Here is a 25,121-nt window from a genome sequence, read left to right as displayed (position 1 = left end):
GTGGCGGGTTCACTGAACAGAACAGGTATGCAGTGGTAGGTTCACAGAACAGGTATGCAGTGGTGGGTTCACTGAACAGGTATGCAGTGGCGGGTTCACTGAACAGAACAGGTATGCAGTGGCGGGTTCACTGAACAGAACAGGTATGCAGTGGTGGGTTCACTGAACAGGTATGCAGTGGCGGGTTCACTGAACAGGTATGCAGTGGTGGGTTCACAGAACAGGTATACAGTGGTGGGTTCACAGAACAGGTATGCAGTGGTGGGTTCACTGAACAGGTATGCAGTGGCAGGTTCACTGAACAGGTATGCAGTGGTGGGTTCAATGAACATGTATGCAGTGGTGGGTTCAATGAACATGTATGCAGTGGTGGGCTCAATGAACAGGTATGCAGTGGCAGGTTCACTGAACAGGTATGCAGTGGTGGGTTCAATGAACAGGTATGCAGTGGTGGGTTCAATGAACATGTATGCAGTGGTGGGCTCAATGAACAGGTATGCAGTGGTGGGCTCAATGAACAGGTATGCAGTGGCAGGTTCACTGAACAGGTATGCAGTGGTGGGTTCAATGAACAGGTATGCAGTGGTGGGTTCAATGAACAGGTATGCAGTGGTGGGTTCACAGTACAGGTATGCAGTGGTGGCTTCACAGAAACGGGTATGCAGCCAGGAACAAGCTAAGCCTAACTAATCTTTCCCTATGAGACAGTGCAGCAGCTCGCCCTACTCTCACTAATGCAGGCAGGCACACGAGTGACCGTAATGGCTACCGCTGCCTGCCTTATATAAGGGGGTGGGGCTCCAGGGGCTAGTGTAGCCTAATTGGCTACACTGGGCCTGCTGACTGTGATGTAGAGGGTCAAAGTTGACCCTCTATGGTGCATTATGGGGCGAACCGAACTTCCGCAAAAGTTCGCCTGCGGGACGCGAACGCGAACCATGAAAGTTTGCGTGGAACCGTTCGCAGGCGAACCGTTCGGCCCAACTCTAGCAGTGATGCTCGGATATCCCCGATCACGGATTTGACTTATTCGACATGATGGAAATAAAATCGGGAAATCTTGTGATTAATTTCCAGATTTGAAATGGACTCACAATTTCGACACAGGTTTTTTTAGTGAATGAGACAATCATGGAAAATCATGGCCATGATCACGGAATACATGCAACAATCCCCTAAATGGCATGGATTATAAAGGTGATAAGGGGCTACAATTTAATAAAAAAAATCCCCAAAAACTTTTAGTTTTTGAGAAAATGGATTTTAAAGTTAAATCAACACTTTAAATGCAACAGGGAAATAGACTTTAAGCAATCACAGAGGTGATGGTGAGTCCCAATGGCACCTGGCAGTGGTGGTACCACTGAAGGAGGATGAGTGGCCGACGCCACAAAACACCCAGAGAGGTTTTTGTAATTTTTTTTTTACTTGCAGCAATAGCAATGACATGACAGCAGAGTTGTCCGTGGACTCAAGCGGTGGAAACACAGACTTTAGTAGGGAAATAGAACCTCAGCAGCAGCAGCAGGAGGAGGACTAAAGCGGTCAGTGCGGCAGCACAGAATGACCATGGCACCTCACTGGTGGTACCACAGCATGATAATGCTGCCCCAAAATTAGATGCATCCATGGACCCTGGCGGTGAAATTCAGTGGAACACAAGGAGGACTAAGGCGGACAGTGCAGCAGCACAGAATGGCCATGGCACCTCACTGGTCAGGGCCGTGCAGAGGGTCCTTAAGTGGGGGCGCTCAAATTTAAAAAAGGGCTCCCCCCCCCACACACACACACAGACATAGATTTAGTCAGTCACAGAAGTGTTGGCTGCATTCCATGAATATTCTGTCACACACTTTTTTCTCATGCCCACTTTCCTTGGGCCGAGTGTTTCCACTATTTTTATACATCTTTACGGGTGACATTTATGATTTCATCCGGTTCATGATGTGATCTAGAAATGTGGTCTCCTGATGCTTCTATGGCCCTCACAGCTACTAGTGTCCTGAGCTGACATCACGCTCACTAGGGCTAAAAGCTTTATATCTGCTTTTAACTGGCATTCTTGTTATTATCATCAACCCACAAAATAGAAATTCATTTTTTTTAAATGATTGGGGTAAAAAAAGTTATGCTTCATGTATGCCTTTTGTATTCTGCAGTTTGTACATTCCAAGCCATGTTTGCATTACTTTCTCCTGGTTACACCAGCTTCCTTCCAGTCCCATATACCATAAACAGGTTATTTGGTCCATCTAAATTGGCTACAAAATCACTGCTTTTGCTGTTTTCCCAAATATACGTTGAACATTTGGTGAATGTAAGAGATATTGAGGCTTTGCTTATAGCCATTTAAAACTTGGCCCATTTGATTATAAATGGAAAACTCACTCCCTCAAATACCTAGGAATGTTTCTAACACCTACCTACTCCACTCTATATAAACAGAACTACCCCCGCTTATTCAGAAAATCCTTCAGGACCTTCACAAGTGGACTGCCTACAAAATTTTGTGGATAGGGAGGATTTACTCCCAAAAAACGAATATCCTCCCTCGATTATTATACCTTTTCAAGACCCTCCCAATACAAGTCCCATCTGCCCAATTAAATAGACTCCAATCTGAATTTTCCAAATGCAAAAGGAAACCACAAACGTCATAGAATCTGTAAATCAATTCTTCTATCTCCTAGAGAATTAGGAGGTCTACGAGTCCCGCATTTAAAACTATATTATCAAGCCACCCATCTTAAACAACTAACGGAATGGACTGACTTAAGAGTCTGCACTAAATGGGGCTTAATTGAAGCTACTGATACACTCCCCCTGACCCTTGCCTCCTTTATATGGACAAACCCTCACATAATGCCTACACGCTCCAACCTCCTTCCAACAGTCAAATTTACTCTACAAATTTGGAATTCCACAGCAAAAAACGCTGGCCTCAAATCCTCGCCATCTCCTTTACTCTCTATATTAGGGAACCAATCTTTTCCTCCTGGAACCTCGGAAAACTTTATGAACAGATGGCATTGCTTAGGCCTCACCCACCTTAAAAAATGGACAGATCCCTTAACGGACAAGCTTATAAGTAAGCAATCTTTAAAGGACAAACTTACTTTTACATCACAAATTTCCTTAGAATTTAATCAGATCTCTCACTTCTTACATAACCACACACGAGGTACTCTACCTTTGCCTTCTATGACCCCCTTTGAACGTATTTGCGACCATAGAGGCCATCAAAAAGGCCTTATTACACAAATATACTCCTTTCTACATAACAAATCAGGTTCCCTGACCACCTCCCACTCTTATATGGTCAAATGGGAAGAGGCTCTTGCCACGTCTATCACCATAGAAGAATGGGAAGACATATGCAAAAATGCCAAACTTACCTCAATGTGCACACAAATTAAAGAAAATTTCGCTGGTATTTAACACCTGCAAGACTGTCTAAGATCTACCCTGGTGCTTCGGATCTTTGCTGGAGAGGCTGTAATGAAAAAGGCTCCCTGGAACATATTTTCTGGAATTGCCCACTGATAACCCCTCTATGGCAAGAAGTTCAATCTAACTTATATACCCCTATGGATCCAATTATAATGCTACTAGGTAAATTTATTCCTGACTCCCCTCGCCATTCCAAACGCTTGGCTTCACATATCCTCACAGCCACTAGATTATCTATTGCTTCTGCCTGGAAGGAAATAGCACCTCCAGCAATTTCCGACATCAAGGCTAAAATTAATTGGACAAGATCCATGGAACAAATGACAGCCTCCCTCAGGAACACTGAAAATTTGTTCCATAAAACATGGGATCCCTGGAATTAATCACACACCCGATCTCTTACACCCTTGATTCTCATTGTCAACTAATCTTAGGCCCTTTTCTTTTTCTCATCTCCCCTCACGAAAAGCTTTGGAATTTCTCCTACCTAAGCCCTACAAGGACTGCTATACACCAACTGTGACTTTCCTTTATCATTCTATGATGTTCTCTGTTTCTGTTTCTTTGTTCCTCTACATCATACCTGATTTACTAGGGTTTCTATAGATTTGACTGCATTCAGAATAGGTTCAGTAATAACCCAGCTGCCAGGTCTTAAGCGTTATGAGATTAGTCTTGCTTTTATTCAACGCTCTTGGTCTTATACTCAACAACGTTAGAAGATAGATTGTTGTATGCGCCACTAGAAGACTGGCTGAAGATCTTGTACTTGAAACAAAAAGAAAAACCGAGAGCCCAATATAGTGCAGTAAGTCTAACAACTGTTGGTGAAATAATTAACAGATGTGGATATACTCACAAACACGGGTTACCACATAGGCAACCACTTGAAATGCAGGTGGGGAGCATTAGAACCTGACCCCACTCAGGTTTAAGAAGTCGCTCTCTGTAGATAGAAAGAAGGGGACAGTCCCCTCCACCCAATGTGGACTATATACTGTGCAAATTTGGACAGAGGCGCCAGGCAGGTTAAAATGATCTAAAAACAACGAAAAAGGAGGAGTACAGGTGGACTTACCTCCTGAAATGATGGACAATCGAGATTGTTCAAATCGCAAATAACAATTTATTTTGGCACTCCGCAACGCGTTTCGCAGGTATAACCCGCTGCAGAGGTGCATTGCCACTATTGGACCTTTTTGAGCTTGCACTCCTTGCCTGATGAAGAGGGTTATACCTGCGAAACCCGTTGCGGAGTGCCAAAATAAATTGTTATTTGAGATTTGAACACTCTCGATTGTCCATCATTTCAGGAGGTAAGTCCACCTGTACTCCTCCTTTTTAGTTGTTTTTAGATCATTTTAACCTGCCTGGCGCCTCTGTCCAAATTTGCACGGCTGAAAATCTTGTATGCTTGTCCTTATACTTAATGCTCCTACAATTATCTGTTATCTCTACTACCCAAACCGCATATTTCTTGTAATATCTGAACCTTTTATCTACTATTTCAATAAAAAAAAAGTGTTACAAAAAACCCCCCACAAACTTGGCCCCTTTGTTGTCAATGGAATTTGCAAAACTGTTCCTCTGTAAATGTGTGGCCCTTGGAGTGTTCTTGAAGAAATTCTCATGAGACTGACGGGAATAGTAGCTAATCCCTACTAGCAGTCTATTTTTAGTGTAGGCCACAGAGACAGAGTGCTAGTCATACATAAGCTAGCCAAAGAACTGTCAGAAAATTATTAATCTACACCAAGGCTTTCATGTTCCCTTAACATTGAGTCTCCACTCTCCAGTCACCAGCACTGCTCAAATTGTGTTCCTGAAACAGGCTGGAAGTAGAATAAGCAAAGGGAGTATCAGGATAACAAAGCTCATGCATAGCGGAAACCCTAATCAGTACATCAAAGAAAAAAAGGAAAAAAACAAATGCCGACATATACCCATAATGACTGATATTTCTCCATCTGAACATGGCACGCAGTCATAGCAACAGATGTGATATCCTTCCCTCAGTGCTTTCCGGGTCCCTATGGGACAAGGTTCAGAACAGCGGCCTTGTGGTACCTAAGATAATATAAGGAGCAATGTAAATTAAAGGATGACACGTCAATAACGATACATGGAAGTTGTTTAATGATATATAGCAATATTTAATATTTGGTTACATTTGGTTACATCACAATTTACATTTTTCTCATAATACAGCAGACAACAGATACAGGAATTCTAGGAGGGATTAATCTTCCACTGGGGCACTTGTTCTAACAGGAAGAATAAACAAAATCGGCAGAGTACAGAGCTGGCTTTTGAGAAGGGGGCTTTTATTATGGTGAATTGGTTAGGGTTAGCCATTTGATAGGTGAGAAAAAAAAATAAAAATGGTGCTGCTCTAGATGATGGTGAATCTACACATAGGCCCGTATGCAGTTTACTTTTTCTCCTGAGTTTTCTCCTAGGAGATATTTTCAAAACTTGTCATAAAATGCCTTTTACACCACCAGCAAGCCAGGAAATACTAAAATAATTATGATAGTCATTTTCACCAACGTTGGTCTTAAGCGGAATGAAACCCAGCATTTCTACTTTGCTCTAATAGATTCTTTACAGCATATTATATATAACCAGCATTTTTTTTTTTACTAGAAATGCATTCAAAGGGTTAACACCGGCTTTAGAAGCTTCCCTTCCACCAGAGAGCTGGATGCTTCCGAAACTACATAATCTTATCTAGTGTTTAATTGTATCAAGTCAGGAATGTAAGCAAAGCCTCCTCTTACACCACGGGGACTCACAAAGACAGCGAGACAAGAATAAATGCTTTCTGATGCTTTCTGATTAAATTAGAGGATTAATAAAGCAGTTTTGAATGAAATGCAAAGTCAGCTCTCGGAGTAAAATTAGTGTACTTTAGGAATGTATAATTCATAATTAAATAATAATACTTATGCACAAAAGCAAATATGCTAACCGTATGGCATATAAAAAGCAGGAAAACATGTTTTTATTGAATATTATGCCAGTGTTTAATACCGCTTTAAAGTGGACCCAAATTAAAAATACAAGATTTCAAAAATAAAATCTATTTTCTAACCTATAATATTAAATAGCAGCCTTTTTTCAGCTGCATGATGACAAATATAAAATATTTTACATTTATTGGAGGAACTCCTCCCTTCCTTTCATATTGCCGGGACAGAATCCGGCAAACTGGTGGAGTAGATGGTGTCCGGCAAAGGAGGAATTGCTAATGGCTGCCACCTGTATAAACCTAGTTATACAAAGAGATGGCTGAAAAGCATGCACTGAAATGCTCATAGGCTTGAAGGAGTGTTTATTTATCTTTGTATGTGTCAGAATAGTGCAACTAAGTATTTTGAATTTAAAAAAAAAATGTTTGGTTTGGGTCCGCTTTAAGAGGCTGATTTATTTTACTGATGGTAAGTGTCCTGGTTCTTATCTAACACGGGATACATGCTCTTATTTGCAGGGCTGGATTTGTACCTTTTGCTGCCCAAGACCAACTATCACCAGCCGCCCCCCTGAGCAAAACCACCCCCCTTCCTCCCCACCCCATTCCCAAGTCAGGGCCAAACACTGGAAGCTGGTGGGGTGGGTGGGGTAAATAATAGGTGCTGGCTAGTTGGAAGGAGGGACAAACAGTGGGTGCTGGTGGGAGGTAGGGACAAACAGTGGGTGCTGGTGGGAGGTAGGGACAAACAGTGGGTGCTGGTGGGAGGTAGGGACAAACAGTGGGTGCTGGTGGGAGGTAGGGACAAACAGTGGGTGCTGGTGGGAGGTAGGGACAAACAATGGGTGCTTGTGGGGTTGGGACTGGAGGGACAAACAATGAGTGCTGGGAAAGAGGGACAAACTATGGGTGCTGGTGGGTTGAGAGGGACCAAACAGTAGGCGATGTAGGGGTGGGAGGGAGAGACAAAACAGTGGGTAATGGTGGGGTAGGAGGGAGAGACCAAATGGTAGGTGATGGTGGGAGGGACCAAACAGTGGGTGGTGGTGGGGTGGCAGGGAGGGACCAAACAGTGGGTGATGATGGGGGGGCAGGGAGGGACCAAACAGTGGGTGATGGTGGGGTGGGAGGGAGAGAGTGATGAAACAGTGGGTGATGGTGGGAGGGACTAAACAGGGGGTGATGGTGAGGTGGGAGGGAGGAGCCACATGGTGGGTGATAGTAAGGTGTTTCTCAGGCTGGGTGAAGCTGCTTACCTTTGCTTCAACCCATTCAAGTCTCGTCCCGGCCAAGCCCCGCTGCAGCCACAGCTTGCTGTGAGAGATCTCATTCCAGCTTCACTGCGAGGTCTCTCTCTCATGTGCTACACTCAGTCCGGGCAGCTGGGCTGATGTCACAACATCACGTGACTTCCTTGCCTAAGGGGCTAAGTGGCTTTAATGATGCAGTCGCTGCCCGCTGTGTCGCCACAAAGGATGCTTCTAGCCTCTGGCGCTGTGCCTGTAGAGCGAGTCTGCCTGCTCCCTACAGGCTCGCTCATGCCTCCACTCCACCAGTGCTCATCCAATCATAGCCGCGTGCGCCAGTTGCACACGTTGCACACAGGCTCAGTGCAGACAGTGCAAACAGAAGCAAGGTGGCTGCGGAGCGGCTCTCTGTAATGGGCGACAGGTGACAGGTGCAATCAACCTGTCAGCCGCCCTTCAGAATCTGTCACCCTAGGCCTACGACCTTGGAGGCCTTCCCCCAAATCTGGCCCTGCTTATTTGACTGTGTCTGTTGCAGAAATAATACAGTAGCAAAAATGTTATCCTTGCCTAGCCGCCCCATTATTTACCTGGAAAACTCAATTAAGGACCTGTCACCTGACAGCATTTTCCAATGCTGATCCTGCAATTTCTGTGACTGACTCACAGGGATCTTAGAGTCTGGGGCCCATGGAAAAATGGCTTCTGATTGGCATATAGAACTCAGGTAACTAAGTTAGTGGCAGTTCATGCCTGCAAGCCTGCATGGGTGTTAAAGAGGCTTGGGTGAGGCCCCCCCCCCCCCCCACACACACACTCCAATTTATTAAAATGTATACAAAATTTGGAACTCAAACTAAATTAAAGTGCACCACAACAAAATGTGATTTTATTACTTTAAAACCCATTTATTCTTAGATTTTTTTTTTATTGATTTTTTCTAAAACTGCAAGGTCTTTTTGGAAAAAAAATGTGAAGCTAGCATGTATGGGGGCTTTGCAGTTTACCATTAAAGTTGGCAGTTTTCACTTAAATGTAAATTATAGCCTTTTTTCGGGACTTGATTGCTAATTTCTAGTTTTATGTAATATTGTGGGTATTGCCAGATGCATTTATAAAGATTTTCACTTTAAAAAAGAAAAAAAAAGAAAAGAAAATTTCAAATATTCTATTTGAGGCTCTTTGCAATCTTTGTCTAATGATTATTATTATTATTATTATTATTATTATTATTATTATTATTATTATTAATAATAATAATAATAATAATAATAATAATAATAATAATAATAATAATAATAATAATAATAATATAGTTACTATTAGTATTAGTATATTATTAGCATTAGTATTATTATTAGCAGAATATTCTGGAACTACAGCTGCACAGACTTGCATGCTTTTTGAGCTTTCTAGGGGCCAGTAAGCACTAATGCACTATAAAGTGGATTTAAACTCAAATCCTTCTTTCTGCTCTAAAAGGTTCAACACAGCATAATAACCTTTATAGGAAAATGAAATAATTACAATTCATGGAATTCTTAAACAAAAAAAAACCCAGAAGGTTAACCACTTCAGGACCACAGTCTTTTCGCCCCTTAAGGACCAGAGCCTTTTTCTCCATTCAGACCACTGCAGCTTTCACGGTTTAATGCTCGGTCATACAACCTACCACCTAAATGAATTTTACCTCCTTTTCTTGTCACTAATACAGCTTTCTTTTGATGCTATTTGATTGCTGCTGCGAGTTTTACTTATTATATTCATCAAAAAAGACATGAATTTTGTCAAAAAAATGACTTTTTTAACTTTCTGTGCTGACATTTTTCAAATAAAGTAAAATTTCCTATACATTTGAGCGCGAAAGTTATTCTGCTACATGTCTTTGATAAAAAAAAAAACCATTCAGTGTATATTTATTGGATTGGGTAAAAGTTATAGCGTTTACAAACTATGGTGCCAAAAGTGAATTTTCCCATTTTCAAGCATCTCTGACTTTTCTGCGCACCTGTCAGGTTTCATGAGGGGCTAAAATTCCAGGATAGTACAAATATCCCCCAAATGACCCCATTTTGGAAAGAAGACATCCCAAAGTATTCAGTGAGAGGCATGGTGAGTTCATAGAAGATTTTATTTTTTGTCACAAGTTAGCAGAAAATGACACTTTGTGACAACAACAACAAAAAAAAAAGTTTCCATTTCTTCTAACTTGCGAAAAAAAAAAAAATGAAATCTGCCACGGACTCACTATGCTCCTCTCTGAATACCTTGAAGTGTCTACTTTCCAAAATGGGGTCATTTGTGGGGTGTGTTCACTGTCCTGGCATTTTGGGGGGTGCCTAATTGTAAGCACCCCTGTAAAGCCTAAAGATGCTCATTGGACTTTGGGCCCCTTAGCGCAGTTAGGCTGCAAAAAAGTGCCACACATGTGGTATTGCCGTACTCAGGAAAAGTAGTATAATGTGTTTTGGGGTGTATTTTTACACATACCCATGCTGGGTGGGAGAAATATCTCCGTAAATGACAATTTTTTTTATTTTTTTTACACACAATTGTCTATTTATAGAGATATTTCTCCCACTCAGCATGGGTATGTGGAAAAATACACCCCAAAACACATTATACTACTTCTCCTGAGTACGGCGATACCACATGTGTGGCACTTTTTTGCACCCTAACTGCGCTAAGGGGCCCAAAGTCCAATGAGTACCTTTAGAATTTCACAGGTCATTTTGAGAAATTTCGTTTCAAGACTACTCCTCACGGTTTAGGGCCCCTAAAATGCCAGGACAGTATAGGAACCCCACAAATTACCCCATTTTAGAAAGAAGACACCCCAAGGTATTCCATTAGGAGTATGGTGAGTTCATAGAAGATTTTTTTTTTTTGTCACAAGTTAGCGGAAATTGATGTTAATTGTTTTTTTTCACAAAGTGTCATTTTCCGCTAACTTGTGACAAAAAATAAAATCTTCTATGAACTCACCATACTCCTAACGGAATACCTTGGGGTGTCTTCTTTCTAAAATGGGGTCATTTGTGGGGTTCCTATACTGCCCTGGCATTTTAGGGGCCCTAAACCGTGAGGAGTAGTCTTGAAACCAAATGTCGCAAAATGACCTGTGAAATCCTAAAGGTACTCATTGGACTTTGGGCCCCTTAGCGCACTTAGGGTGCAAAAAAGTGCCACACATGTGGTACCGCCGTACTCAGGAGAAGTAGTATAATGTGTTTTGGGGTGTATTTTTACACATACAGATGCTGGGTGGGAGAAATATCTCTGTAAATGACAATTATTTGATTTTTTTTACACACAATTGTCCATTTACAGAGAGATTTCTCCCACCCAGCATGGGTATGTATAAAAATACACCGCAAAACACATTATACTACTTCTTCTGAGTACGGCGATACCACATGTGTGACACTTTTTTGCAACCTAGGTGCGCTAAGGGGCCTAACGTCCTATTCACAGGTCATTTTGAGGCATTTGGATTCTAGACTACTCCTCACGGTTTAGGGCCCCTAAAATGCCAGGGCAGTATAGGAACCCCACAAGTGACCCCATTTTAGAAAGAAGACACCCCAAGGTATTCCGTTAGGGGTATGGTGAGTTCATAGAAGATTTTATTTTTTGTCACAAGTTAGTGAAAAATGACACTTTGTGAAAAAAACAATAAAAATCCAATTTCCTCTAACTTTTGACAAAAAATAAAATATTCTATGAACTCATCATACACCTAACAGAATACCTTGGGGTGTCTTCTTTCTAAAATGGGGTCACTTGTGGGGTTCCTATACTGCCCTGGCATTTTACGGGCCCAAAACTGTGAGTAGTCTGGAAACCAAATTTCTCAAAATGACTGTTCAGGGGTATAAGCATCTGCAAATTTTGATGACAGGTGGTCTATGAGGGGGCAAATTTTGTGGAAGCGGTCATAAGCAGGGTGGCCTCTTAGATGACAGGATGTATTGGGCCTGATCTGATGGATAGGAGTGCTAGGGGGGTGACAGGAGGTGATTGATGGGTGTCTCAGGGGGCGGTTAGAGGGGAAAATAGATGCAATCAATGCACTGGGGACGTGATCGGAAGGGGGTCTGAGGGGGATCTGAGGGTTTGGCCGAGTGATCAGGAGCCCACACGGGGCAAATTAGGGCCTGATCTGATGGGTAGGTGTGCTAGGGGGTGACAGGAGGTGATTGATGGGTGTCTCAAGGTGTGATTAGAGGGGGGAAATAGATGCAAGCAATGCACTGGCGAGGTGATCAGGGCTGGGGTCTGAGGGCGTTCTGAGGTGTGGGCGGGTGATTGGGTGCCCGCAAGGGGCAGATTAGGGTCTAATCTGATGGGTAACAGTGACAGGTGGTGATAGGGGGTGATTGATGGGTAATTAGTGGGTGTTTAGAGGAGAGAAGATCTGCGGGCGATCTATTGGTGTGGGTGGGTGATCAGATTGCCCGCAAGGGGCAGGTTAGGGGCTGTTTGATGGGTGGCAGTGACAGGGGGTGATTGATGGGTGGCAGTGACAGGGGGTGATTGATGGGTGATTGACAGGTGATCAGTGGGTTATTACAGGGAATAACAGATGTAAATATTGCACGGGCGAATTGATAAGGGGGGGTCTGAGGGCAATCTGAGCGTGTGGGCGGGTGATTGGGTGCCCGCAAGGGGCAGATTAGGGTCTAATCTGATGGGTAACAGTGACAGGTGGTGATAGGGGGTGATTGATGGGTAATTAGTGGGTGTTTAGAGGAGATAAGAGATGTAAACAATGGATTTGGGAGGTGATCTGATGTCGGATCTGCGGGCGATCTATTGGTGTGGGTGGGTGATCAGATTGCCCGCAAGGGGCAGGTTAGGGGCTGTTTGATGGGTGGCAGTGACAGGGGGTGATTGATGGGTGGCAGTGACAGGGGGTGATTGATGGGTGATTGACAGGTGATCAGTGGGTTATTACAGGGAATAACAGATGTAAATATTGCACGGGCGAATTGATAAGGGGGGGTCTGAGGGCAATCTGAGCGTGTGGGCGGGTGATTGGGTGCCCGCAAGGGGCAGATTAGGGTCTAATCTGATGGGTAACAGTGACAGGTGGTGATAGGGGGTGATTGATGGGTAATTAGTGGGTGTTTAGAGGAGATAAGAGATGTAAACAATGGATTTGGGAGGTGATCTGATGTCGGATCTGCGGGCGATCTATTGGTGTGGGTGGGTGATCAGATTGCCCGCAAGGGGCAGGTTAGGGGCTGTTTGATAGGTGGCAGTGACAGGGGGTGATTGATGGGTGGCAGTGACAGGGGGTGATTGATGGGTGATTGACAGGTGATCAGTGGGTTATTACAGGGAATAACAGATGTAAATATTGCACGGGCGAATTGATAAGGGGGGGTCTGAGGGCAATCTGAGCGTGTGGGCGGGTGATTGGGTGCCCGCAAGGGGCAGATTAGGGTCTAATCTGATGGGTAACAGTGACAGGTGGTGATAGGGGGTGATTGATGGGTAATTAGTGGGTGTTTAGAGGAGATAAGAGATGTAAACAATGGATTTGGGAGGTGATCTGATGTCGGATCTGCGGGCGATCTATTGGTGTGGGTGGGTGATCAGATTGCCCGCAAGGGGCAGGTTAGGGGCTGTTTGATGGGTGGCAGTGACAGGGGGTGATTGATGGGTGGCAGTGACAGGGGGTGATTGATGGGTGATTGACAGGTGATCAGTGGGTTATTACAGGGAATAACAGATGTAAATATTGCACGGGCGAATTGATAAGGGGGGGTCTGAGGGCAATCTGAGTGTGTGGGCGGGTGATTGGGTGCCCGCAAGGGGCAGATTAGGGTCTAATCTGATGGGTAACAGTGACAGGTGGTGATAGGGGGTGATTGATGGGTAATTAGTGGGTGTTTAGAGGAGATAAGAGATGTAAACAATGGATTTGGGAGGTGATCTGATGTCGGATCTGCGGGCGATCTATTGGTGTGGGTGGGTGATCAGATTGCCCGCAAGGGGCAGGTTAGGGGCTGATTGATGGGTGGCAGTGACAGGGGGTGATTGACGGGTGATTGACGGGTGATTGACAGGTGATTGACAGGTGATTGACAGGTGATCAGGGGGGATAGATGCATACAGTACACGGGGGGGGGGGGGTCTGGGGGGGGGTCTGGGGAGAATCTGAGGGGTGGGGGGGTGATCAGGAGGGAGTAGGGGGCAGATTAGGGACTTAAAAATAAAATAGCGTTGACAGATAGTGACAGGGAGTGATTGATGGGTGATTAGGGGGGTGACTGGGTGCAAACAGTGGTCTGGGGGGTGGGCAGGGGGGGGTCTGAGGGGTGCTGTGGGCGATCAGGGGGCAGGGGAGGGGGAAATCAGTGTGCTTGGGTGCAGACTAGGGTGGCTGCAGCCTGCCCTGGTGGTCCCTCGGACACTGGGACCACCAGGGCAGGAGGCAGCCAGTATAATAGGCTTTGTATACATTACAAAGCCTATTATACTTGTTACATGCGGCGATCCGGGTGCTAGTAACCCGCCGGCGCTTCCGAACGGCCGGCGGGTTACAACGAACGGTGGGCGGAGCCAGTCCCCGGCGGCTGATCGCGTCACGAATGACGCGATCGCCGCACAGCCACTCCCGCAGCCGCCCCCGCCGATGGGCGTATTGCGGTCGTTTGGGCCCGGTCTTTGCCGCCGCCCATCGGCTGGGGGCGGTCGTTAAGTGGTTAAAATTAGTATCACTTTCCTGGGAGCACTGAAAAGGTTAAGCAGAGAACCCTGTGCTCTTATTCACATTTGCTGATAAGAGCTAATTGGGCTCTATGGTGGTCTAGCTAAACAAACACAGAGCACAATACAGGGAATTTCTTTAACAACTGTATGAGGAATAGACACTTCTCATTGCGTGCTGTGCAAGAGCTTGGGTCTGCTTTAACCTCTTAAGGACTATAGGCTTACACCCCCCCCCAGTGATCAGGCTATTGTTTACAAGTCAGTGCTCTGCAGCTTTAGTAGCTTGCTGCAGAGCCATACAATGCAGCACACAAACTGACCCCCCCACCCCTTTTCTGCCCACCAACAAAGATTTCTGTTGGTGGGCTCTAATGGCTGCTGCAGGCATTTTCTTATTATTAATTTATTAGTGTTTTTTAATATACATTTGCGTATTTTTTATTTAATTTTCCCTCCCCCGATGGCCAATCACCGCAATCCTCTCTCATAGGCATCACCCTATGAGAGAGGATCGCGTTTTGGAGCCTCTCCAGGGGACAGTAGTAGATTGTAGTAGATTGCAGCGCTGTACAATGTAAATAGGTGGCAGTTTTGCTGTCTAGCAGTCGGCTGCTAAGTGGCGCTCTGTCACTCAAGCGAGGGAGGCATCCCCTGCAAAAGACCCCCCAAGACTTAATGCCAATTGGTGTTAGGGAGTCGTAAGGTGGTTAAAGGTATCTAAACACCTGGTTGCTCCTCAGCTAAATTAATATATAAAATGAACCCCCCCCCCCCCAAATAAAGGTTGGGGGAGGTTCTTTTTGGGGAGGTTTGTGCTTTTGGGTTGGTCAGTGTGTGTTTCTATACCATATTTGGATTATAAGATTCTAAACTTAGGTGTGTCTTATGGTGAGGAGCTCACCATAAGATACACCTAGGTTTAGAGGACAAAAACCAGGGGAAAAAATATACATACTAAACCTGGTGCACCCCATGGTGAAGGGGCCTCTTGTGGATTATGCCCCCTTTGTACCTCATGCCCCCTTGTACCTTTTGTCTCCCTGTGTCCAACTCTGTTCCCCTTGTATCCTCCTGTGTCCCCCATATGTCTGCCTCTGTCCTCCTTGTGTCCTCCTCTATGTCTCCTTGTGTCCTCCTCTATGCCCCTTTGTGTCCCACTGTGTCCTCCATTGTCCCCCCTGTGTCCTCCTCTGCATAAGCTCAGTACAGGAAGTCCCTGATATTGCGGCGGGTTGTAGGTTCGTATTGGCAGGCATTCAGAAGTCAGGAACTCCCTGCATTTGGACTATAAGACGCAGTGACTAGTGTTGGGCGAACATCTAGATGTTCGGGTTCGGGCCGAACAGGCCGAACATGGCCGCGATGTTCGGGTGTTCGACCCGAACTTCGAACATAATGGAAGTCAATGGGGACCCGAACTTTCGTGCTTTGTAAAGCTTCCTTACATGCTACATACCGCAAATTAGCAGGGTATGTGCACCTTGGGAGTGGGTACAAGAGGAAAAAAAAATATTTGAAAAAGAGCTTATAGTTTTTGAGAAAATTGATTGTAAAGTTTCAAAGGAAAAACTGTCTTTTAAATGTGGAAAATGTCATGTTTCTTTGGACAGGTAACATGCTTTTTGTCGCCATGCAGTCATAAATGTAATACAGAGAAGAGGTTCCAGGAAAAGGGACCGGTAACGGTAACCCAGCAGCAGCAGCACACGTGATGGAACAGGAGCAGGCGCAGGAGGAGAAGGCCATGCTTTTTGAGACACAACAACCCAGGCCTTGCATGAGGACAAGAAGCATGCGGATAGCATGCTTTTTACCGCCATGCAGTCATAAATGTAATAAAGATAAGAGGTTCAATAAACAGGGACCGGGCGTCAACGCTAACCCAGCAGCAGCAGATGTGATGGAACAGGAGGAGGCGCAGGAGGAGAAGGCCACGCTTTCAGGTGCAACTCAGGCCTTGCATGAGGACAAAAAAATGTGTGCGCAAAGCAATGCAATGAGTAGTTTTCAGGACACAATGGGCTATTCGGAGGAGCTATTCCCACCCCCACAATCTTCTACCTGTGAAAGGTCAATGGAACAGCCACAAATGTTGTGCCCGGATTCACAACCTTTTTCTGTGGAAAATGCACCTCGCACTGAAATGCAAGGCGAGGCCGAGGATGAACATGACGTCAACAACTCAACATGACGCAAAATGGGGGCGGAACAGAAAGCTGCTTTCAATGTTTTGAAGGCCTTAATTGCCTCCGGTGGCCAGTTAGATGCATCATTCATCACACCCAAATCCCAGAGCAATGTGTGCAGGAATTTGAATCTCAGGAGGTGTACCGAGATCATCTGGACAAGTGACCAAGTGACAAAGTGACCAGTGACAAAGTGACAAAGTGACAAAATGACAAAGTGACAAAATGACAAAGTGACAAGTGACAAAATGACAAAGTGACAAGTGACAAAGTGAGAAGTGACAAGTGACAAAGTGACAAGTGACAAAATGACAAAGTGACAAGTGACAAAGTGAGAAGTGACAAGTGACAAAGTGACAAGTGACAAAATGACAAAGTGACAAGTGACAAAGTGAGAAGTGACAAGTGACAAAGTGACAAGTGACAAAATGACAAAGTGGCAAGTGACAAAGTGACCAGTGACAAAGTGACAACTGACAAAGTGACAAAATGACAAAGTGACAAAGTGACCAGTGACAAAGTGACAACTGAGAGGTTGTTCTGGGGAGCTCCACTGCACTCAGTCGCATATGAGGAGAGGTCTCGTCGGGACTGCTGATCCTCCTCAGCTTGCTCAAAGCCTTGAGGGTTCCTGAAGATCCTCTGCTTGGAGTTCGCCGGGGTTCAGCTTGGTGTCGGGGTCGGCGGCGTCCTCCTCACTCCAACGTGGCAGATCTTCTGTTGAAGGAAAAAAAAAAAACATTGTTAAAAGTCCAGTACCGCTTCTGAAGGACTCACCAAGAGATGCAGGAGCGCTTCAATCTAGCGCACCATCGCTCGCTGGGTGATGTCCCTGCCTACGCGCTGGAATTCTACGCTGCACATGCTAGCACGCTTTCGCGCAGTGCCGAGGCGCATTCCAGCAGCTAGTAGCTACCAAGCTTCTGTGGATCTGATTGGGCCACCATGTTGGATCTCTGCCAAGTCCTCCAAAATTTTGAGCAATCCACGTTGCGTGACTGAGCAGTGACAACTCTACAGTCAGCATTACAATACCACTGCTGTGTTTACTGAAGAAATCAATGTTGAAGATGGAAACCGCTGGCATGATGCAAGTGGGGGATTCTGAAGATGAAAACGATCAGCGTGATGATACCAACATCAGGCAACCTGCCTCAGGAAACGCTGGTCCCAGCTATGACAAAGAACAGGACGAGGAACAGCTGGAGTTGGAGCAGGAATTGGATGCCCCCACTGCCGAGGGACAGAGTGGTGCACGTTGGACTTCCACAATTTAGCGGGAAAGGACAGCAGAAGAGGAAGAAAGTGATGCTGGTGACGAATATGGTGCATCACAACAATCACAACGCTTACAAGAACATGAAGATAGAGGAGTCTGGCAGGACTCTCTGGCACACATGGCTCAATTCATGCTAGACTGCATTGAACGCGGCCCGCGCATTATTCACTATTCATTATTATTCATTATTCTGGAATCTGGACAACACCAATTACTGGGTTTATACCCAGTTTATACAAACACAATGTTAAAAAACTGATTGAAGAAAGTGTCAGACAGGTCAAAAATGGAACAATTCCAGCAGGCCCTTGAGGATGGAGACTTTAGAGAGGAGATTGACATCCTCCTCCTTCTCTAGCCAGTTGTACGCCGACAGACTGACTTCAGCAAACCCAGGAGGACCAGGAGGGCAGCAAAGAACACAAGCTGCTGCTAGTGCCCAAAAGGGAATGGTATTGGCAGTGTCCTTGGAGTGGGAACATTTTCTGACACCCATGCAGCAGCCCACAGAACAGCAATCGGGCAGTTCCACGTCCTCCAACACCAATCGCCTAGAGAAGATGGTCAAGGTCCAGGACTACATGTCAGATGGCGTAGCTGTGTTGAACAATCCATCTGCAGACAGACGGTGAGTGTGACAGGCAGCACAGAAGGACCATGGCAACTCACTCATAGTACCAAAGTTTGATAGTGCTGCCCAAAAAATTATATGGATCCGTGGACCCGGGCACTGCAGGCAGTACTGGGAAGTGGGAACGCAGATTTTAGTACCTAAACACACGATACAACATGTTTTCCGGGGTCGGACTCTGAGGCACATACAGATGGTCCCGATCATCATCCTCATCATACAACTCTTCTCCTGAGTCTGACCCACCCACCACCTCTGCCACCCCAACATCCCCAGACACAGACCCCTCATCGTCCTCAACATTAACTTGGGATGCTGGCCTGAGCCCGACCTCCTCCTCCACATCAGGCCCCATCATCTCCTCAATGGCAGCCCTCATTAATCGTTCTGGCGACGGACCGATGGACACAACATTCTCCTCCGGAGAGGGCTGCTGCTGACCACTGGCTGCTGTAGTGGATGTTATAGCTTGCGTGGGGCGTTGGCTGTTGCTGTTGTTGGGAGTGCTGCTCACAGCGGAGGTCTCTGAGGAACTCATGGTGAGCTCATATAGTGGTTGGCGGTGAGTGGAGTATTACTGATCCCAGCAATATACACACTGACTGGCAGAGTACGCAATGCTATATAGTCTGGCTGAGCGGTGTACACAGAGTGGCAGTACACACAATGCTATATAGTCTGGCTGAGCCGTGTACACAGAGTGGCAGTACACACAATGCTATATAGTCTGGCTGAGCGGTGTACACAGAGTGGCAGTACACACAATGCTATATAGTCTGGCTGAGCCGTGTACACAGAGTGGCAGTAAACACAATGCTATATATAGCGTGGCTGAGCGAGGTACACAGTGGCAGTACACACAATGCTATATAGTCAGGCTAAGCCGTGTACACAGAGTGTCAGAAAACACAATGCTATATATAGCGTGGCTGAGCGAGGTGCACAGTGGCAGTACACACAATGCTATATAGCCAGGCTAAGCCGTGTACACAGAGTGTCAGAAAACACAATGCTATATATAGCGTGGCTGAGCGAGGTGCACAGTGGCAGTACACACAATGCTATATATAGCGTGGCTGAGCGAGGTGCACAGTGGCAGTACACACAATGCTATATGTAGCGTGGCTGAGCGAGGTGCACAGTGGCAGTACACACAATGCTATATTAGTCAGGCTAAGCCGTGTACACAGAGTGTCAGAAAACACAATGCTATATATATAGCGTGGCTGAGCGAGGTGCACAGTGGCAGTACACACAATGCTATATATAGCGTGGCTGAGCGAGGTGCACAGTGGCAGTACACACAATGCTATATATAGCGTGGCTGAGCGAGGTGCACAGTGGCAGTACACACAATGCTATATTAGTCAGGCTAAGCCGTGTACACAGAGTGTCAGAAAACACAATGCTATATATATAGCGTGGCTGAGCGAGGTACACAGTGGCAGTAAACAATGCTATATATAGTGTGGCTGAGCGAGCGGTGTACTACTGTTCCCAGCAGCGACACACAATGACTGGGGGGGACCCTGGCTAGCGTGGCTGGAGAGCGAACTACCCTGCATGCCTACCCAAAGCTAAACCCACAGACAAATGGCGGAGATATGACGTGGTTCGGGTATTTATTTACCCGAACCACGTGACCGTTCGGCCAATCAGAGCGCGTTCGGGCCCGAACCACGTGACCCGTTCGGCCAATCACAGCGCTAGCCGAACGTTCGGGGAACGTTCGGCCATGCGCTCTTAGTTCGGCCATGTGGCCGAACGGTTTGGCCGAGCACCGTCAGGTGTTCGGCCGAACTCGAACATCACACGAACAGGGTGATGTTCTGCAGAACCCGAACAGTGGCGAACACTGTTCGCCCAACACTAGCAGTGACCTTTTTCTCCCACTTTTGGGTGTGAAAAAGTGAGTCTTATAGTCCAAAAATACAGTATCTATTCAAAGCTGCTTCATAGCTCACAGTCTATATGAGGGCATCAGTCTTCTTTCTTCTGGTAGTGATGTCCCATGGCCCCAGCCACCTCAGTGCATGCTGGGGGTTCATTCCTGTGATTACATCTCCCAGCCATAGGAATGGACTGCTACTACCAAGGCATGCACTGTGGTGGCTGGGGACACGAAACACTCTGTAGGTACAACCTGTGATTCGGTGACATAGAAGGGAGCAAGATGAATCCTCTAATATAGATGGGTGGGCTATAGAGAAGCCTCCCATTGGTAATTAAATCCACACTGCACACCCCAAAAGCCTTCAGCATTCATGAATCTCCCTTAGGTGGAGGTTCATTTTAGATATTTGTTATATGTGGTTAACTAACTAATAGTTGTACGGTGTAGCTGTTATGATTAATTTTGTTTAAACAGTGTATCATGTGCTGACCTTTTTGTTGCACTGTAATACAATGCAAATTCTACAATATTTGTTACTACTGTATATTCCACATGTATATGTAAAGTTTTAGAGCTTATAGCGATTTTGAATTAGTATTAATTTCCCCTGACTTTCCTTGGACTGCGCATTTCTATGCCTGCTGGTTGGGCAAGTGGGCTGTCTCCAATATAAAGATATCTTCCCCAGCTTTCAAGATAGTAACTCACCTGGTTGTTTTTCCATGTAATTAACTGCAGTGAAATATTATGTTGCTTATCATCAGGTGCTGCTCCATCAAATTTACCCACAACATAACCAGTTGTAAAATTCTGTGAGTCTGCATGTGTTAATAGGTTTAAAACATAAAAATGACTAGGTAATTCTCCCTTCTCATTAAAAAATATTTCCTTGTTGTTGAACTCTTTATAGTAAGCTCTCTTCATATACCCGATGAGCTTAAAGAAATAAGTGGAAGAGAATATAAGCATATTTATCTCATGCCCATTTATATGACAAGTCATGTGATCAGATTGATCAGGTGATACATTTGTAAGGCTCTGATTTGCTAAAGAAGGAAGTGATTCTAGCAAATCAGAACCTTGCAAATTTGCCAGATGATCAAACTGATCACATGCTTGCCCCTGAGTTCTCAAACACAGGAGCATCACTAGACTAGAACTCATGATAACAGACAATTAAAATATTCTAAAACAGAACACAGATTATCATGAAGAAGAGCTCTGGTCCCAGCCTTCGTCTCCACTCTACTTACAGCTTTTATTCAACTTTATTTTCTGGTATTGCATTTTAGAGATATTTTATTAAAATGGCTCAAGGCTTTTTTCACATGAGAGGTTTAGCTGTGTACTTGTCAGGCAATTCAGCCTCCAATTTAATTTACCCAAATGGCAACATTTCTAACCCCACGCATGTCAGTGCTTGACACACTCTGCGGTTACCAGCAGCCTAGTGCGACTGCGACCACACCCGGATGTGACTTCAGGAGACAGGTCTCTCAACTGTCTGCAGTGAGCGCAACAAAAGGCTGGACATACCTATGGATAGAGATGGCCCGAGCAGTTCACCGGCGGACAGTTCCCGGCGAACTACCATGGCGAAAAGCGAATGTATGGCGTTTGACCCACCCCCTATACATCATTATGGAGCCAAACTTTGACCCCTTACCTCACAATCAGCTAGCACCCCCTCCTAAACCGCCTAAAAAGCAGTTGCGGTGGCCATATTGGATTCATTCTCTACTGGCTGCTGACTGTTAGTGAGAGCAGGGTCAGACTTCTGCACACAGGTAGGGAAAGCATTAGCTAGGCCTCTGTTCTTTGTTCCTCACTTGCTGGGGCACCGGTGGTGGGGAAGAGCCCCTTGTTCATGGATTGGACAAGGGCTCTGGGGAAAGGGGGATGCTTGGCCGCCTCTCTCCCACAGAGCCCCTCAATACCATGGCCCATGTTGGCTTTGTATAGCTCAGGATTTGAAACCCCACACAACTGGGGCTCTGCATTCTGACTGTAACAGCCTGCTTGGGGACACAGGGTTAAAGAGGCTTGAGAGGGGGGACCCCACATCATTTTTTTATATCTCCTACACTCTGCACATTATATATATATATATATATATATATATATATATATATATATATATATATATATATATTTTACTAGCTGATTGCCCGGCGTTGCCCGGGTATGTATTTAGCTGGTGTTGGCTCCGTCCATTTTTTCTAACCCTAACCCACAATTACTCAATGACCAAGTTTGTGCGCTTTGCGGTCTTTGGTATCAATAATTAGCATTGAAATTAAAAAATGTGATGTGCTGTTTGTGGCTCCACACCCTTTTCTAAATTCCAATCCCAGTCACCCAATGACCAACTGTACCAGGTTTGAGGCCTGTGCCATTAACAGTGCAAAAATGGCAGCAATTACATATTCCCCTTGAAAAGCAATAGGTGAAGTTTGATTGGCGTTTGTAGGCTCCACCCACTTTTCTGAATATGAATCCCAGTCACCCAGTGACCAACTGTGCAAAGTTTGAGAACCCTGCCATTAACAGTGTAAGAATGGCTGCTGTTTACATTTTCCCAGGGAAATTTGTATTTGTCTCCAGCCACCGATGACCCGTTGTTGCCCGTGTATGTATTTGACTGGTGTTGATTCCGCCCACTTTCTAACCCTAACGCACAAACACTCCATGACCAAGTTTGTGAGCTTTGGGGTCTTTGGAATCAATAATTTGTATATTCCCATAGAAATGAAACAAATCTGATTGGCTGTTTGTGGCTTCACCCCCTCTCCAGCATTTGAACCCCAGTCACCCAATGACCAACTGTAGCAGGTTTGAAGCATCTGCTATTAACAGTGTAAAAATGGCAGCAATTTAAATATTCCCATTGAAAATCAACAGGTGAATTTTTATTGGCATTGGGGTCCTTGGCATTGATACTTTGTACTTTCCCATGAAATGAAACAAATCTGATTGACTGTTTGTGGCTCTGTCCCCTTTTCTGAATTTAAACCCCAGTGACCCAATGACCAACTGTACCAGGTTTGAGGCTTGTGCCATTAACAGTGCAAGAATGGCAGCAATTTTCATATTCTCCTTGAAAAGCGATATGTGATTTTTGATTGGCATTTTTAGGCTCCACCCACTTTTTTGAATTTTAATCCCAAGCACCCAATAACCAGCTGTGCAAAGTTTGAGAACCCTGCCATTAACAGTGAAGAAAGGCTGCAGTTTACAATTTCCCAGAAAAACCTGTTTTTGACTCCACCCAGTTTTTGTAACCTTGACACACAGTCACTCAATGACCACGTTTGTGAGCTTTTGGGTTCCTGGCATCAAAACTGTGCTAATGGAAGCAGTTTATCCAGCAAAGAAATCTGATTGGCTGTGTTTGGCTCCGCCCCTTTACTGAATTTGAACCCCAGACACTTAACAACCGACTGTAGCAGTTTTGAGGTCTCTGCCATTAACAGTGTAAGAATGGCTGCAGTTTCAATATTCCCCTTAAAAATCAATAGGTGAATTTTGATTGGCTCTTGTAGGCTCCACCTACTTTTCCAAATATTAATCCCAGTCACCCAGTGACCAACCGTGTGAAGTTTGAGAACCCTGCCATTAACAGTGTAAGAATAGCTACAGTTTATGTTTTCCCATGTAAAAAGTTAGTTGTTTTTGGCTCCACCCACTTTTTCTAACCTTGACATACAGTCACTCAATGACCAAGTTTATGAGCTTTGGGGTCTTTGGCATAAATAAGTTGCATTTTACCATTGAAATTAAACAAATGTGATTGGCTGTTTTTGGCCTGCTCCCTTCAGAATTTACACCCTAGTCTCCCAGTGACTGACTGTAACAGATTTGAGGCCTCTGCCATTAAGAGTGTATGAATCGCAGCAATGTAAATATTCCCCTTGAAAATCAAAAGGTGAATTTTGATTGGCTGCTGCAGGCTCCACCCACTTTCCTGAATATTAGTCCCAGTCACCCAGTGGCCAACTGTGTCACGTTTGAGAACCCTGCCAATAAAAGACCGGCTGAAATCAATCGAACAAATCGGATTGGCTGTTTGTGGCTTTAGTGAATTTGGACCCCAGTCACCCAACGACTGACTGTATCAGGTTTGAGGCCTCTGCCATTAACAGTGTAAGAATGGTAGCAATGTAAATATTCCCCTTGAAAATCAATAGGTACATTTTGATTGCCTCTTGTAGGCTCCACCCACATTTCTGAATATTCATCCCAGTCACCCAGTGGCTAATTGTGTAAAGTTTGGGAACCCTGCCATGTTAAAAATTTAGTTGTTGGCACTGCCCACTTTTTCTAACCTTGACATACAGTCACTCAGTTATCAAGTTTATCAGCTTTGGGGTCCTTGGTATCGATAATTTGTAAATTCCCATTGAAAAATAAACAAATATGGCTGTTTGTGGCTCCGCCTCCTTTCTGAATTTGAACCCTAATCACCCAATGACTGACTGTATCAGGTTTTAGGCATCTGCTATTAACAGTATAAGAATAGTAGCAGCTTAAATATTCCCTTTGAAAATCAAAAGGTGAATTTTTATCGGCTGTTGTAGGCTCCACCCACTTTCCAAAATCTTAATCTCATTCACTTAGTGACCAACTGTGCAAAGTTTGAAAACCCTGCCATTAACGGTGTAAGAATGGTTGCAGTTTATATTTTCCAGTGAAATTTGTTTTAAGCTCCGCCTACTTTTTGTAACCTTGACACACAGTCACCCA

The 25,121-nt window shown here is 45.0% G+C and overlaps 1 protein-coding gene across 1 annotated transcript in view; it reads right to left on the bottom strand.

Moving 5' to 3' along the window:
* Nucleotides 1-25,121, bottom strand: part of LOC137550971 (vomeronasal type-2 receptor 26-like) — a 38,763-nt gene that overhangs the window by 3,356 nt on the left and 10,286 nt on the right. The window contains exon 2 of the mRNA XM_068271312.1: nt 5,394-5,517. Within this exon, the coding sequence (XP_068127413.1) occupies nt 5,394-5,517 (124 nt within the window). The remainder of the gene's footprint in view (nt 1-5,393; nt 5,518-25,121) is intronic.

Source organism: Hyperolius riggenbachi, chromosome 1, assembly GCF_040937935.1.
Source record: "Hyperolius riggenbachi isolate aHypRig1 chromosome 1, aHypRig1.pri, whole genome shotgun sequence".
In the NCBI taxonomy this organism is placed as follows: Eukaryota; Metazoa; Chordata; class Amphibia; order Anura; family Hyperoliidae; genus Hyperolius; species Hyperolius riggenbachi.
This window is presented reverse-complemented; position numbering and strand designations above follow the sequence as displayed.